The sequence below is a fragment of the Lynx rufus genome, unplaced genomic scaffold, assembly GCF_022079265.1.
Source record: "Lynx rufus isolate CCGP_SWC_20201006 ecotype Redwood Valley unplaced genomic scaffold, mLynRuf1.p SCAF_14, whole genome shotgun sequence".
Taxonomy (NCBI): domain Eukaryota; kingdom Metazoa; phylum Chordata; class Mammalia; order Carnivora; family Felidae; genus Lynx; species Lynx rufus.
In genome coordinates this window covers 12911639-12929208 of record NW_025814828.1, presented here as the reverse complement: position 1 = coordinate 12929208, position 17570 = coordinate 12911639, and the positions used below count along the sequence as shown (strand labels likewise).

The 17570-nt window shown below is 43.9% G+C and overlaps 1 protein-coding gene across 3 annotated transcripts in view; it reads left to right on the top strand.

Annotated features, from left to right (window-relative positions):
* The window catches only part of CTPS2 (CTP synthase 2), a 100576-nt gene that overhangs the window by 20950 nt on the left and 62056 nt on the right, over window positions 1-17570 (top strand). For all 3 annotated transcript variants that reach the window (XM_047075946.1, XM_047075945.1, XM_047075944.1), the window contains exons 5-11: window positions 4421-4537; window positions 5030-5113; window positions 5997-6077; window positions 9173-9324; window positions 13525-13657; window positions 15225-15313; window positions 16412-16506. In XM_047075946.1, the coding sequence (XP_046931902.1) occupies window positions 4421-4537; window positions 5030-5113; window positions 5997-6077; window positions 9173-9324; window positions 13525-13657; window positions 15225-15313; window positions 16412-16506 (751 nt within the window). The remainder of the gene's footprint in view (window positions 1-4420; window positions 4538-5029; window positions 5114-5996; window positions 6078-9172; window positions 9325-13524; window positions 13658-15224; window positions 15314-16411; window positions 16507-17570) is intronic.

The following is a 17570-nucleotide window of genomic DNA, read 5'->3' as shown; positions in this document are numbered from 1 at the left end:
GAGGGCAGAAGTGGATAATGTTTAAAGCTTTTTGCCTCCGTTTTCAGATTGCCCTTAAATTACCAGAGTATACCTATGAAAAAACAGATGTCCCTATATGGTTTAGTTTCAGTGCAGACCTTTTTTTTCCCTAAAATATTTTCCCATTAGATTCTGGTACCTTGCAGTTGGTGAGCAATTAAACCCCTCACCCCCTGCCAATTTCCTGATTGCATGTGATATTTCTAGGATTTTCGTAATTAAGTTTGTCATTCTCCTACAGAAAGGTCGTATATTTCTATCTGTGCCACACCCAGAAAGCTTGAATTTTAATTGTTTTGTTTTCTGACTTAAAATTAATAAAGAATCATTTTCTTTTCTGTAACAATGTAGTCTCGAGATTTCTTAGTTTGATTCCATTGCAGTTATGGCAACAGGTACTAGAATGCTGTTACCTAGGGCTTATATTGAATTTTGAGACCCTTCTGCCCTGAGATGACTGCTAAGCTAAACCCTGTTGGAGAGGGAAAATTTTACTGTTACCCTTCAATGTTCTTCCGGTTGGTCTAAGAATCCAATTGACATGAAACAGATTAACTGGAGAAAATCAAAGGCTGTATTACATACGTACAGAAAATCCATATAAACATGAGAGATTCCCAAGCAGTCAGGCAAAATGAGACTTATATGACACCCTGAACCAAGGAGAGGAGTAGAGGCCTAGGGGATACAAAGGGAGGAAGGCCATTTGCAGGGAGACAGAGGGGATGTTTGGAAAACGGACTTCCCTGTTATGCAGCTAAGTTTCTCAGGTAAAGGGGATCTCTGGGAATAACTTTCTTCCAGGTACAGGGATCCCGCACTACCCAATGTAAATTTAGGCAGTTGAGGGGGAGGTAAAGAACTTTTCCTGATTCTGCTGGGTTTTGATTGCTTTTAATTCAAAATAATCATGGCAAGGTGGCATATTTCTGGGAGACCTGTCCTGAACCCCTTCAACCCCAGTGCTGTGTGCAGGGAGCTGGGCTTATGCCAGAGATAGGGTAGGGAGCAGGGCAGGTATGTTCCTACTCTCCTGGGGCTTATAGCTAGTGGCAGGAAACAAGTGCGCACGCGAAATAACAGCACCTGGTGCTGAGTTAGTAGGAAGGGCACAGACAGTGCTATGACAGGGAGCAGTGGGAGGGAGGCTACTCTAGGTGGGTGGCAAGGTCTGGCTTTCTGAGGAAGACATAGCCTTTCAGGCTGAAGGATAAAGAAGAGATAGGTGTAGATAAATAAAGAAGGAGGGTAAGAGAGCTTAAGGGGCAGGAAGGAAGAGAGCGGCCCATCTGAGGACCTGAGAAGCCAGTGGGGCTGATGCACAGGCAGGGTGTGTGGGGAGTGGGGGGGGCGGGGGGAGGGCGGCGAGCAGGGGCGTGAGATGAGATTAGAACCCTAAGCAAAGGCCAGATCATGTAGGGTTTTTGGTTGGCTGCCTAAAGGAATTTAGATTTTATTTTTAGTGAAGCAGTGAGCTACTGAGGGTATAAGCACAAAAGAGATATATTGTGAGGTTTTGTTTTGTTTTAATATTCTGAGTTTTTATAAGGTCACTCTGCTGGTGTGTGACAGATGATTTAATTGTAGGATAGGAGAGGGGAGAAGCTAGGAGACCATTTGGAGGGGGAGGGGGGGCAGTCAGCCAACTTTTTCTATAAAGGGCCAGATAGTAGATATGTTTACCTTTGAGGGTCAGAGAGTCAACTCTGCCATTGTAGTGTGAAAGCAGCTACAGACAGTATATAAATAAATGGGCATACCTTTGGCCAATCAATAAAACTTTAAATTTTTTTTTAACGTTTTTATTTATTTTTGAGACAGAGAGAGACAGAGCATGAACGGGGGAGGGTCAGAGAGAGAGGGAGACACAGAATCGGAAGCAAGCTCCAGGCCCCGAGCCATCAGCCCAGAGCCCGACGCGGGGCTCGAACTCACAGACCGCGAGATCGTGACCTGAGCTGAAGTCGGACGCTTAACCGACTGAGCCACCCAGGCGCCCCCAATCAATAAAACTTTATATATAAAAGCAAGCAGTGGGGCTGTAGTTTACCACCCCCTAGTTTAGATTATTGCAATAATCCTGGCAAAAGGTGGTGTTGGCATGAGTGTCTAAGGTGGTAACGGTGGGCATAGAGAGCAGGGGAGAGATTTTCAAGAGGTTTTACAGGTATGACCCGCTGGGCTCAGTTGGATGAGGAAAAGCGGAGATCAAGGGTGATTTCCAGACAGCTGGCTTGAACCAGTTAGTGGGAAGAGACGCTTTTGCTGAGATGAGGAGACACGCGGAGAAACAGGCCCAGGGGTGGGGGGAGTTCGGTTTGGGACACGGTAAGTTTGAGTAATTGTTGAGCCATCCGGGATGTCAAGGACTTGTTGGCTCCAAAACCCAGTTGCACTGGGAAGACAGGCCAGGGCTCATAGTAGATTTCAGACCTAGTCAGGTAGCTGAAGCCAGACAAGATGGTGGGTTCTGGGACTGGGCCCACCATGATCTCTTTCCTCCTCAGCGTCCGGATCATTCCAGTTAGTGTCTAAGTTTTACTCTTGATTATTGTTCTTTACCTCTGCTAGATTTTTGTCGCTAAATTCTGAGCTCCTGAAGAGCACATTGTCTTAAATTCTTCTCAGCACCTCATTTATAGTGTTGAGCATGCAGTAGATTGTCACATGCTAAAGAATTAATTTTAAAATCCAGGTGATATCTTTAAGTATTTAAATATGGTGAGGATGCGTAGGTTAAGGCAAATTTTATCCTAAAGTAAATGCTTACTTTAAAATGCCTTACTTGTTGGAAGCACATTGTAAATTAAGCTAACATTTATCAAAGGATTACACTGTCAGGAATATTTTTTCGGCACTACCTGATTCAGAAAGCCAGCATGTTTTAATAGCAGTTGTTTAATTCTAGTAATATCACCATCGCAAAAAGAAATGTTCAGCTGCATGCAGAGGTGTGTGTGTATGTGCGTGTGTGTGTGTGTATACACATGAAAAGGGGGAGAGAGAGTGAGAGAGAAAGAGAGAGCACGAGGTATTTCACCCCTAGGAACTAGCTGATCTCACTCCTCAGTGGCCTATATTGTGGATCTTTTTATCTGCTTATGCATTCCCTTTTCTTAAAGCCTTCTTTTTTTTTTTTTTTGTAAACATTTAAAAAAAAATTTAAACTTTTTTTTCAATCTTGGTGAGATGAAGCGTTGACAGCTTTATAATGGTTCCCCATTTTTTTGAATGGGGGGATTTACTATCTGTAAAGTGAATCAGTAATAGCAGAATTCATTTACTTAACTTAGTCCCTGTCTCCACACAACAGGATCTTATAACATGGGAATCAGGTCATTCTTTATTCTTTTACATGTTTTATTTTTTTATTTTTGAGAGAGAGCACATGAGCAGGGGAGGGGCAGAGAGAAGGGGACAGAGGATCTGAAGCAGTGATCTGTCTACGCTGTCTACACTGACAGCAGTGAGTCCGATGTGGGGCTCAAACCCACGAACTGGGAGATCATGACCTGACCTGAAGTCGGATGCTCAACCAACTGAGCCACCTAGGCACCCCAGGAGTCAGGTCATTCTTAGAGCCCTCCTTGACCTCGCTTTCTTCCTCCCCCCTCCCTTTTTTTAATTTGAGAGAGAGAGAGGTGGGGGGAGAGATAGAGAGAGCAAGCCTGGGCAAGGGACAGAGGGAGAGAGAATCTCAAGCAGGCTCCACACCTAGTGCAGAATGGGATGCGGGGATCGATCATGAACTGAACTGAAACCAATAGTTGGGTGCTCAACCAACTGAGCCACTCAGGCGCTCCGTTTTCTTTTCCCTTCGTGATGTTCTCTGCTTATTCTCTTATCTGTTTACCTGGTTATGTTACACTGTATCCTTTCTTCTTAGTTTACCTTCTAGTTTCCATTTTCTCTTTCCTTTGTTTCATCTCCTTAAATGTACGGCGCTTTTCCTCATCATATCAAACAGTTTTAGTGAGGCTTAATTTATATATCATAAATTTCACTTGCTTTAAGTATACAATTCAATGATTTTTGGTATGTGTATAAACCTCTGTTTTTGTGCTATTTATTTTTTTAAGTTTATTTATTTATTTTGAGAGAGAGAGAGCGCGCGAGTGAGTGGGGGAGGGGCAGAGGGGGGAGAGAGAGAGAGAGAGAGAGAGAGAGAGAGAGAGAGAATCCCAAGCAGGCTCCATGCTGTCATCACAGAGCTCAACCCAGGGCTCAAACCCATGAACCGTGAAATCATGACCTGAGCCAAAATCAAGAGTCGGATGCTTAACCGAGTGAGCCACCTTGGCGTGCCCTGTCTTGCGCTCTGTTTATTAATAATGTTTCTGTTAGTCTATATACTGTGGAAGATCACATGTGTTTTTGTTTTTTTTTTTCCCATTCCTAGTTGGGTGGCACCATTGGAGACATTGAAGGGATGCCGTTTGTGGAAGCATTCAGACAATTCCAGTTTAAAGCAAAAAGAGAGAATTTCTGCAATATCCATGTTAGCCTAGTTCCACAGGTGAGCTTTCCAGATAAGTATATAGACAGCAAATTCTTTCTTTTTTCTTTCTTTCATCTTTTTTTTTTTTTTTTTTAATTTTCTGATAGAGAAAGAGAGCGTGCACATGTGTGGGGCAGGAGCAGAGAGAGAGGGACAGAGAGAATCCCAAACAGGCTCCACGCTGCCAGCACAAAGCCTGCCTCCGGGCTCAATCTCACAGTCTGTGAGATCATGACTTGAGCTGAAATCAAGAGTTGGACGCTTAACCAACTGAGCCACCCAGGCAGCCCTGTAGACAGCAACTTCTAAAAGTCTTCCTATGATATTCTATTTGTTCCACATTTTTAAAAAGGAGATAGAAGTTTATTGAATACACTGCAAGGGAGCAGTGGGCAGGACAGCAAAAGAGAAACTCTCTGCCTATTTATTCCATATTTTAAGCTAGGGAGCCATTCATTATCCAGACGAGCTAAATATCCAATATACTGACAGTGACCCATCTCTTTTCAGCCCAGTGCTACTGGAGAACAAAAAACCAAACCCACACAAAACAGTGTCCGTGCGCTGAGAGGGTTAGGCCTGTCTCCTGATCTGGTGAGTTAAGGAGAGTGAGTAAATTTCTTGGAATAGGACCTCCGTTTCTTGATCCATAGCATCATCTAAGTCCTTTCTATCTCTCAAATGGTTCCTTTGACATTGAACTTCGTGTCTCTGGGGGCCAGGGGAGGGACAGTCCCATATCCTCGAGGGTAGCTTCACACATTTCTAAACTGGTGCTCTGTTCTCCTCAGGGTCCTCATGCAATTGGCCACATTGACAGCTGGGCAAGTGCAACGTCTTGTCATTTTTATGGTCCTTAGGTCTTTTAGAGTGAGGTGGGACCTTTGAGATTTTCCTGAGACCCACTAGGGTGGGCTATCACTGCTCTTATTTATAACAAGTCATCCAGTTATCACCAGAATAGTCTAGATCAGAGGTTAGCAAATAAGGGCCTGCAGGCCTCCTGCCCATAAATAAAGTTTTATTGGAACATGGTATCATCTGTTGCTTACATTTGTCCACAGCTGCCTTCGTACTGCACTGCTACAACTGAGTAGTCAGGACAGTCACTTCTTGACTTGCAAAACCTAAAATGTTTACTCTCTAGCCCTTTAGAGAAAAAGTTTGCCAACCCCTGGCCAAGCTCTGTTCTTATATCTAAAGAAGCAACGTTTGTGAGCCTTCCCTCTTGTTTACTAGAGACGCCTGGACGTTTTGAGTTCTTACTGGTAGATTTGTGTTGAATTTGATTATACTGGCTTATTATCAGTGCTCAGGTGTTTCTACGAGTCCGGTGGAATACCCAGAATGAACAGGTACATACTTGGTCAGGTCTCTGGTTGAAAGAAGAGATTAATATAGCATCCTCCTGAAAACTAATGGTGGGACGAACAGCTGGGTTCCTGCTTGCTGACCTGTGCAAAACTGACGTTGACAGATTGTCTGCCGGAGTTCAACGCCTATCGAAATGGCCGTGAAGGAAAAGATTTCAATGTTTTGTCATGTGAACCCTGAACAGGTTAGTGCTGCTCTTTCGATTTTATTGCTTTGCAGGCACTTCTGCTGATGCTAGTGTTTTGCATCTCTTCAATTATCATATTACTTTTCATGGCATTTATGAAAGCTTTGGGAGATTCATATCCAGCCACAGCTCCCTTGCCCTGAAGTGAACAATGTGAGAGACTCCTGATTCCTTAGGTAGATCACATGTTTCCTTGCATAATCACTCCTCAAGTTACAGGTACAAAGCCAGGTGGGCTTTTTAACTTACAGTCAAACCTCTAGAGAGAGAACCATGTGAAGCCTGCTTATCGTCTGCTTATCTTGTCTTTCCGGGACACTTACTGCTTTCACTGCGATTTCTCCTTTGTATGTGTTACAGCTCGCTCCATTCAGACCACACGTTACATTGACATTCACACTATCACTTCTGATTACATCAGTGGTCTCAGCTCAATTCATTGCTACAGAAACTGTACGGTGATTTGGGCTCACGTCCTCTGTCCTGCAGCACTTTCCATTTGGGTATCTGAGAGCTTTTTCTTTTTTCTTTCATTCTCTTATCTGTCTCTTGTTTGCAACGAGGCTTAGGTGTAAGGGATCAGAGTTGCTATAGTTTACAAAGTGATATGAATGGCACTCAGGAAAAGGGTGAGGTTTGGCAGGAACCTTTTGTTTTCTTCAGATTAGCTCTGGGTTCTTTGAAGCCTAAAACCCTCTAATTGGATTTCTGTATCTCTGGAGGCAGTCTCATGCACAGCCTCCTGTCTAATGCTTCAGGGTCAGCACACACATCTGAACTATTTTGAAAAATGTGATGGCAGGTTTGAAGGACTCTCCTGTATTTGTATGTCATCAAGCCACTTTGGTTTTGTTCTGTTGTTTTTTGTATCCTTCCTACTGGTACATAGTACTTTGTGTCTGTGTTGTATAAATACAACTTGGTTACTGAAATGGAAGGAGGATACAGTTTTCAGAGTTGGGTTACTGAGAGCTTTGAGAACAGAAGAATGCAAATTTCTGACCACACAGAGCCTGTTTTCTACAGGACCATAGATTCTGAAGAATGCCCTATCCTATCAGTCCACAGGCTAGTTTATTAGCCATTGTTCAGCACGTTATTTTTTTCTGATGTGAGTTAATGCTCCCATTTCTTTGTTCCAAGTGAGGCCCAAAAGTCCTCTAAGTATCAAGTTGGTGATGTCCAAACAGCTTAGGAACCCTTGGGTGGGTTTGGCAATGGATTTGGGGAGACTGAACACACAGAGTTAGAAGAACATTTCTTTGGCATTGACTTAGAATGTGGCAGACCCTTAAATGCCTGCCAGCAGCCCCTCGGATGTACTTAAGAGGGTGATGAAAGTTCGTTAGGATAGATGTGAAAAACAACCATAGCACCTGACATTTAAAGGAGCCATTCTCCTCTAACAGGTGTAATTAATTTGACTGGGTTCAATATGTACTTGGAAATGTATCCAAATGAAGGGAGTAGACAAAAGCACTACACCAGCAGCAACAGCAACAAATGAATGCACAAGCGAACCACATCCCCACATTTAGAAGACACAGTGTACGTGTTCAGTGTTACTGCTTTAGCCTAGACTTAGAAGGTGATGCCTTGGGCCCGATGTCTTAGATATTGACACATAAAGCATCCGTGTTCCAACACCAATTCTCGGACACCAGCTGGGGTCCTGCACTTCAACTCTGACACTAACTACCTGGAGTGAGTATCAGACTCCACAGATTTTGAGGGCTGAGGTTTTTTTTGTTTGTTTTTTAAAAAAAAAAAAAATTTAATGTTTATTTTTGAGAGACAGAGCACAAGCAGGGAAGGGGCAGAGAGAGAGAGGGAGACACAGAAACAGAAGCAGGCTCCAGGCTCTGAGCTGTCAGCACAGAGCCCGAAGCGGGGCTCGAACTCACGAGCTGTGAGATCATGACCTGAGCCAAAGTCGGACGCTTAACCGACTGAGCCATCCAGGTGCCCCGGGGGCTGAATTCTTTACAAGACTTCCCCCCTGACTTCAGACACCAAAGTTTCCAGTGTCCCCAAGCCACCTCCACTCCTGCCTGGTTGACTGCTAATTTGGGGCTTTCCATAACCCCTTCAGATTCGATAATTCTCTAGAACGATTCATGGAACTCAGGAAAATGCTATACTTACTATTGTCATTTTATTATAAAGAGTGCAAATGAACGGCCAGATGAAGAGATACGTAGGGCAAGGCCTAGGAGGATCCCAAGTGCAGAAACTTTTGTCCCCATGGAGTCAGGCTGTGCCACCATCCTGGTACATCTGTACGTGTACCAACCGGGACAGTCCCCTGAGTCTTGCTGTCCAGAATTTTTTTAATAGGGGTTTCATGATATAGGCTTGGTTGAGTAAACCATTGGTCACATGACTGAACTCATGCTCCAGCCCCCTTGCTGTCCTCGGAAGTCAAGTGGCTGAAAGTTCTAGCCTAACTTGGTTGGGTTTTCTGGTGACCAACTCCCATCCTGAAGCCATCTAGGGGCCACCATGAGTCACTTCATTAGCATAACAAAGATAACCCTACCCCTGTCAGGAAATTCCAAAGGTTTTTCAAGCTTTGTGCCAGAAATTGAGAGCAAAGTCTATATATATATATGCTACCACAGCATCCACGTTTCCCAATTTAGAATAAGGAGTTCAAAGAGTTTTATGATTAGATCAAAGTAAGCTTGTATTAATTCTGCCTCTTGTTTGGGTCACTGGGCTCTTGCTTTTCCTCAATCAATATAAATGAACTACCATGTTTCTTGAGTTTTGGCTCATTCTTGAGGCATATTTGAGGTGTTCCGTTTATTTTTTATTTTTTTATTTTTTTATAAATTTTTTTTTTTCAACGTTTATTTATTTTTGGGACAGAGAGAGACAGAGCATGAACGGGGGAGGGGCAGAGAGAGAGGGAGACACAGAATCGGAAACAGGCTCCAGGCTCTGAGCCATCAGCCCAGAGCCCGACGCGGGGCTCGAACTCACGGACCGCGAGATCGTGACCTGGCTGAAGTCGGCGCTTAACCGACTGCGCCACCCAGGCGCCCCTGAGGTGTTCCGTTTAAATATGGTGTTTTATCATCATTAATCAGGTCATATGTATCCATGATGTTTCTTCTACATATCGAGTACCTGTGCTTTTGGAGGAACAAGGCATTGTCAAATATTTTAAAGAGAGATTGGATCTGCCCATTGGTGACTCTGCAAGTAATTTGCTTTTCAAGTGGAGAAATATGGCTGACAGGTACGTGAAAGGAATTACTAATGTAATCTTGAATAATTCTTGGGTTTCGGGGTAGGACTGAGACATAGCTTGAAGGATATCTATGTCACATTCCGCTTTCTGTCTGTATATGTTTTGGTCTGGATTTATCTAAAGCTTTAACACATTGTTAGAGTGTTTTGCTATATTCTTTGAAGATTTCTGGGGCTTTTGATTTTTTTCTACTTAAATGAAAGTGAATTGAAAGAATTTGGATTCTGGAATGATTTTTTGTTGTTGTTGTTGTTAATTCTGGAAGCATTTTGATTTATTACTTTATTTCTTAGTTTTCTGAATACATATTTTATATTTTTAAACTTTTTTCCTTTTTTAAAAATTTATTTTAAGAGAGAGAGAGAGAGAGCATGAGCAGGGGGGCAGAGAGAGGGAGAGAGAGAATCCCAAGCAGGCTCCATGCTGCCAGCACAGAGCCCAACGTGGGGCACGAACTCACGAACCATGAGATCATGACCTGAGCCGAAATCAAGAGTCAGACATTTAACCTCTGAGCCACCCAGGCACCCAGTTTCTGAATATATATATTTTTTCATCCCTGCCACCCCGTTTCTGAATATTTTATTTTATTTTATTTTATTTATTTATTTTTTTTTTTATTTAAAAAAAAATTTTTTTTTCAACGTTTATTTATTTTTGGGACAGAGAGAGACAGAGCATGAACGGGTGAGGGGCAGAGAGAGAGGGAGACACAGAATCGGAAACAGGCTCCAGGCTCCGAGCCATCAGCCCAGAGCCCGACGTGGGGCTCGAACTCACGGACCGCGAGATCGTGACCTGGCTGAAGTCGGACGCTTAACCGACTGTGCCACCCAGGCGCCCCTCGTTTCTGAATATTTTAAACAGGTTTAAATGTCACAGGTTTTTGTTATTGTTGTTTGTTTTGCTTTATTTTTTAAGTTTATTTATTTTTTAGTAATCTCTACCCCCACTGTGGGCCTCGAACTTAGAGCCCCGAGATCAAGAATTGCATGCTCTTCTGACTGAGCCAGTGAGGCACCCCAAAAATCCCTTTGAATGAGAAGTTTAGGCTATATCATTATTGTTCCCTCCTGCAGTTATTAACTATCAGCATTGTTATCAAAACCTCAGATAGATAGGTTCTAGCTTTAAGACAACGGTATTAATTTCAACAAGGTTTGTCTCATTTGAAGCCATATGGAAATTAAATCCCTATCACCTGTTTGTTTTACTAGATGTAGACAAGGCCTAACTCTGTGAAGTCCTGACTGCTGGATTTTTGTGCAACTTAGGTAGAGGCAACAGGTGCAGCAGTGACAAACACACATACACAAATATTGAATCATTATGTTGTATACCTGAAACCAATATAATGTTATATGTCACTTATATCTCAATAAGAAAATGTAAGCTCTGGCATCAGGAACTCTGCATTCAGGCCCCAGCTTTTCCTCTCACTAGCTGCGTGAGTTTGGGTGGATTACTCAACCTCTCTGGACCTGCTTTCGCATCCATATATAACAGTGGGATACTAGTACCCACATTGAGAAATTATGAGAGAAAACACATTAAACCTTAGTCTCGCATTGGGTCCTGGGTATTGGTTCCTCAGTGTTACTGAGGTTGGTAACAATCATTAAAATGGTTTGATGGTGACAAAGTGACTGCCTTTGGTAGATGACCAGTAGGTTGAAGTTCTCTTGCCCTCTCACTTAAAACTTTAAAAAGAGTTTTAGAATTGCTGGGGCAAGTAAAATCAGGAATAAAGTGCAGTTTCGGAACTCAGGTGCTCTACTGAATGACGATACAGTTAAGGAATCAGTCGCTTTACAGGAATTTTCTGAGTAGCTTGGGGCTGATCCTCTTTAAGCACTAGAAATTTGAATGTTTAACTCTTTTTATTGGAAATAACTCTAAATTACTCTATGCTGCTGTGCTTTTTAAAGCCAGGGTTTGGTTTTCCTATTAGTTTCCTGTGGCTGCTGAAACAAATTACCACAAACTGGGCCGCATAAAATATGAGAAATTCATTCTCTCACAGTTGTGGACGTCAGAAATTCACAATCAAGGCTTCAGCAGGGTTCGTTTCTTCTGGAGGCACTGAGGGAGAAACTGTTCCAGCTTCTGGGGCTGCCGGGAATCCCTGGTGTCCCTTGGCTCGTGGCCATGTCACCCCAGTTTCCGGCTCTGTCATTGCATGGCCTTCTCTGTGTCTCTCCTCTCCTTCTCCATTTTCTCCTCTTCCTCTTCCTCTTCCTTCTTTTTCCCCTCCTCCTCTCTGCTTGCATAAGGATGCTTGTCTTTGGATTTAGGACCCATCCTAATCCAGGATGATCTCATCTCAAGATCCTTGACGTAATTGTATCCATAAAGACCCTTCTTCCAAATATGGACACATCCACAGGTTCTGGGGGACATATGTCTTTGGAGGCCACCATTCAGCTCACTGCGGTCTTTAAGCAAAAGGGATACTGAGCATCGGTCCCTTGTGGTGCTGTTGGTTTATTGGTAATGGTGGTATGTAGACAGCTATAAGAAAGCAAATCGAGGTCACAGGGCAGGCTCATTCATGGAAGTCCAGTGCTGCTCAGAGGCCAGGGGTCCCTGGCTGAACTGGATGGCAGAGCTCGCCTGGGACCTCCGACCAAATTGGGGGTGGCTTCGCCTCCCCGGGGACCTGCCTGTGGGGTGAGCCTACAGAGTGGCTCATGGCAGCCTCTGTGGCTGGCCTCTCACACCTAGTTAATGACCGAGTGGAGAGCATGTGGGAGCTGGGCTGGTCTGGACAGGGCTCCGGGAGCCTCGCCTGCAGCCCCAAGAGGGAAAGAGTACGAGGGGAGTGGGCTCAGGATACATATCCTTTCCCAATGGCAGCCCTTCTCCCTGGGACGGGTGGCCCAGTGGACTTCCCTGTCTCACCCAGCTGCCGAGTGACTCCTCCTCCCCCGGATAGACCAGACTGAGTGACTAGAAGGAGGAGCTGGTAGTGTTGACCCCAGTCCTGCTTCCTTCCCGGGACCGGAGCCAACGTCCCTCCTTCAATAGAGGGGTGAGACCCAAGGGTAAGGGCTCAGCCCGGCCACTGTGCTCTGATGGGGTCACGATCGCCAGTTCCCTGGGGCCAAATCTGGCGCGGGAAGCGTTTCCCTCTGACTTGGTATCGGAATCTTGCCTCGATGCCACTTGCTTTGTCACCTGTGTCCTTTCTGCAGCGATGGGGTGAAGCCCGGGCAGCCACGCAATCTCCAGAGCGACGTAAAATTCAGGAGCGAGCTAAAGATTTAGTAGGCTTTTCCCAGGTGCTTCAGTCACCTTCCCAGAAAGCCACCTTTACTGTCAGTTTTGACTCCTTAGCTTCTTAGGCATTTTTCTCCTCCTCACCTGCCTGCGATGACATTTCTCTGGCACGCTTAGCAGATGTTGGTAGGAAAGAGGACTACTCCCGCTCATGGCAACCTTTCTCTTCTAAGGTGTTTGGGGATCACCCTAATCATCTTCAGCCCCTAGATGACATTTCTACTTACGTAGTACCAGACCAAACAATTTTCAGCTTCGTTGAACAGATTTGGTAACAAAAGCAACAGTAAACGTCGTGTCTTTAATGGTAAAATGTGATTGAGCATCTTATGTAGAATGGCATTTTCTCATAAAACTGATCTAAATGGCTTGTAATAGTTTAAAGAGTTCTCTTAGTGCCATTCTTCAGGCATGCCACGAATAACCTGGCTTTTGTGGGCCAGCTGGGACTGTAACCATTTTTAACATTAGACAGTTTGAACGCAGTTTCTTATATAATGTCACCTTACAAAGTTAATATTGAAATGTTTCCTGTTGACATTCACAACGCATTTTCTTATACAGTGTCACCTTATAAACGAATTTAAGGACAGCTCATGTTTATGAGATGGGGAGAGCTTTTTTATTTTTAATGCTTTTAGCTTTTTCTCTGATACTCTTTCCTTGGATTTATATCTGTGCCGGCCTATATAGGCCAATATTGGGGTTTCTTATGATTTTGCAATCTGTTGGCACACAGATTTTCATTCATTGGGGGTGGGGTGGGGATTTGAGTCAAGTACATCCAGTTCGAGGCTCATCTGCCCTTAAGGTTTTTAAAAAGTGCCTTGGGAAAAGAACAGTGGCTGTCATTGTGTTTGTGATGTTATATTACATGCATATAACCTTTAAACTTGTCTTTCATCTCAGGTATGAACGATTGCAGAAAACGTGCTCCATAGCCCTGGTTGGCAAATACACCAAGCTCAGGGACTGCTACGCCTCTGTGTTCAAAGCCCTAGAACATTCTGCGTTGGCCATCAACCACAAGTTGAATCTGATGGTGAGCCCCAGCTGTTCTTCCATATATTTCAGTCATTCGCTGTGACATCTCGTGTTTCAGAGGCAGGTTGTGTCGAAGGATCCCCAAGACAGCCTCCAGGATTGATGTCACCAGGAGGACTCACAGTACTCAGCACATAGCTGGACTTGTGGCTAAGATTTAATACAGTGAAAGGAGAGAGAGCAAAGTCAGCAAAGGGAAAAGATGTATGGGAGGTCTGGGGGAATTCATATTTGCAGCTTGAGTATATTCTTTGTCTTTGTTAGATATGGAAGTTGTACATGCTTAGTGTAGGGAATTTAAATAAAGCGTCGTACGAAAGGCAGAAAGTAGAAGGTCCTTCCTTCCTGAAATCCTACTTCTCTCTTGTACCTGTCATTACCAGTTTAATGCATATCTTTCTAGACAAATACACACATATGTGTATATTTTTCTAAATACACACATACATATATATGCATATATATGTATGTATGTGTATCTATCTATCTATCTATATATATATATGTTACACTTAATGATATTCTATACAGTTATACTGTGGTTTAAGCAAGCCTTATTATCTTGATTTAAATGGTGAACCTTTATATAATGACCAAAAAGATACATTTATACATCTGAGAAATTTCATAACTTCCAACTAAGGACCTATGTGACTTTTCTCTCACCTGTCTAGCCCCTTCCTTTCATGATCACTTTTGATTTGTGGTTTTCCAAGGAATACTTACTTCTCTTCTTGCTCTTCCTGCTCATCCAAGTCCCGCACCCCCTCGTAGAAAAAAGAAAACAGCAAGAGAAAAATTGTTAGACCGCAAACTTTATAAAGCCTTTAAAATTTTGTATGTTAAGATATATCCAGATAGTAATTTTTACAGAATAAATACTAGAATAGTATAGGTCTCTAGGGACTGTTATGTACCTAGGAGTAGTTTTTACGTGATTTCTCGATTGACAGAATTTGTTGACATTCGCTTCTGCGAAGTACTGTTTGAATCATGGTCTTGCCATATTCTTTTCAGACCACTTTGCTTCTGTGTTTACCTCGCCTGGCTTCCCGACGGGTTTGCCGTTTTCCCTCCATTTTCCACATTGTAGCACAGTGATCCTTCTAAAATCCCTCTCTGTTCTCTGTGTTCCTTAAGACCTTCCAATGGCTTCAAGTGTCAACTTCTCCTCTCCCTCAGTGGAGTGTCTTTTGAGGGCCCCAGAGTGACCACCCCTTTCTGTCTTTACTCTGAGGTTTCATACAAGCTGTTCCACCCCCACCCCACCTCCCCGTGTCTCCCACACACCTTCCTGATTGCCTCCCAACTTGTCTGCGCATGCTCATCCTCCAGGGCTGAGCTTCTTGGACATCAGCCCCCTAGAGACTTTCCCGATGGTGCTCCTTCCCATCTTTCCTGCAGTGTCTGGGTCTAGATTAAGTGCGGCTTCCAGTTATTTCCACAGCATTCTCTTTTGCATAATAAGTAGTTATTGAATAATTGGGTCACAATGTTAGATGCCTCTAGTATTTTTGAGTATCACTTTTCTTAAATGTTCTTTTAATCTGTTGGATGTTTTTTAGTACATAGACTCCTTTGATCTGGAGCAGACCACCGAAACCGAGGACCCGGTGAAATTCCATGAAGCTTGGCAGAAGCTATGCAAAGCTGAGTGAGTGCTGAGGACTGTCCAGGACCAGTTAGCAGAATGCCATTGTGCTTTTTCCATAATGATTGGATTTACCTCAATTCCTAATTTTGGTGCAGTTTTTAAATTAAAAAAAAAATTTGTTAATGTTTATTTTTGAGAGAGAGAGAGAGAGACAGAGTGAGCAGGGGAGGGGCAGAGAGAGAGGGAGACACAGAATCTGAAGCAGGCTCCAGGCTCTGAGCCATCAGCCCAGAGCCTGATGCGGGGCTCGAACTCACGAACCCCGAGATCATGACCTGAGCCGAAGTCAGATGCTTAACCAGCTGAGCCACCCAGACGCCCCTAGATTTTATTTTATAAGTAATCAACAGAACTTTGGGGGGCAGCACTGTATTGTGAGGGTAGCATGACCGTCCCAACTATCTCTTGAATTCTTGTCTCCTCAAATGAGTGTTTGCCTAGAAGGTTTCTAAAGTATCTCCTGGCCAGGAAATTTTCATGTGCCACTATTTATTTATTTTTTTTTATTTAAAAAAAAAAATTTTTTTTAATGTTTATTTATTTTTGAGACAGAGAGAGACAGAGCATGAATGGGGGAGGGTCAGAGAGAGGGAGACACAGAATCTGAAACAGGCTCCAGGCTCCGAGCTGTCAGCACAGAGCCCGACGCGGGGCTCGAACTCACGGACCGCGAGATCATGACCTGAGCCGAAGTCGGCCGCTTAACCGACTGAGCCACCCAGGCGCCCCTATAATAGTACTTTTAAAAGAACCTTAACCTATTTTTATTCAGACAATTCTCTCAGTGGCATTTTAAAGCAAATTGAGTTTTCTCAGTCACTATGTATGCTCACAGACCACCAAGACCTATCAGAAAATATAGATTGAAGTCAGTTGTGAAAAGTTATTCCATCTTCTTCATAACATTGGGAGGATTTCAAGAAGAAAGTTCAGGACATGATGAAATCATGTCATCAATTCTGAAAATAGACCTCAAGCATATTCTCTAGCAACCATGGCAAGTGTTGGACTTGGGATCAGTAAACGCGAGCGGCTGAGAATAAGAGTTTTAAAAATAAAGACAACGTCAAATTCACCCTCGTCTTGTATCGATTGCAGTGGCGTTCTTGTGCCAGGAGGCTTCGGAATCCGAGGAACGTTGGGAAAACTCCAGGCAATCTCTTGGGCACGGACAAAGAAGATCCCTTTCCTGGGTAAAACTCATGTTTATGGATCCTAACTACGAGTTTATTGGATTGTTGATATCTAGTAGGGCTAACATTTCATAGGGTTTGTTCACGTGAAGGGTGTGAACTCGGATTTGAACATTCAAGTAGCAAATAGTCGGCCACAGGGCCCAAATCTGTGTTTTCACTGCTTGAAACTAGAAAAGATAATACAGTCAGACCATCCAACGTCACAGGAAGAGCTCTGCTAAAATTTGGTAGAGCAAGCGAGGTCTTTTTAATGCCTTTGCTCAAATTGCAAAGCGTGGCTTCTGGACCGGTGAACCCAGATGAATTGGCCCCTCGATGGGGTAATGGCAGCCGTGCAGCTGGGAAATCAAATCGGGCAGGGGCTGGGGGGTGTGGGAAGGAATGTGGGGACAGGCTGTGTTTCACCCCGTGCTTGGCTGTACTGGTGGGTTTGTGACCGTGTGGACTGGCTTCGGTGCCTTTTATATCAGCACATTGTTCATTTTCCCCACTGCCTCCTGTCCTTTGAGTGGCTTCCCAGATGCTCTCCACTTGCAATCCGTTTTCAAAAGAGAAGCCAGGAGTAGTCAGATACCCTGATACCTTGCTCTGTTGGCCCAGTCTGAGCTCATGTGGGCCACTGTTTTCTTCCGAAGTCACCTTGTTCGGTTTTTGTCCAAACGTGTTTAGTGTTATTCAGATTTCACTGCATAGAATAGTTTACAACTCTTTAGCTTTCTCTTTACCACAGTGTCTCTTTATGTCTTAGCCATATGGAACTTTCTGAAGTCCCCCCCCCCCCAATGCACCCAGCTGTTTCATGCCCACCAACTTCCGTTCTGGTGTGCCAAGTATGTGGATTGCTCTTCTCTGATGAGTCCCTTGTATACCTTAGATGTGTCTATAATGACATCTGGAGTGTTCCCTGGCATTCGTTTAGCGGACAGAATTGGTGGATGCGGAGACGGGTGAAGGGCCCATCCATGTGACAGCTTGGAGCTACACAGGTGTCTGTTTTTCTCCTCATCGAGCTCTCTTGGCTTCCATTGTGGATCTCCCTTCCCTGCTCTCCACCATGTTCC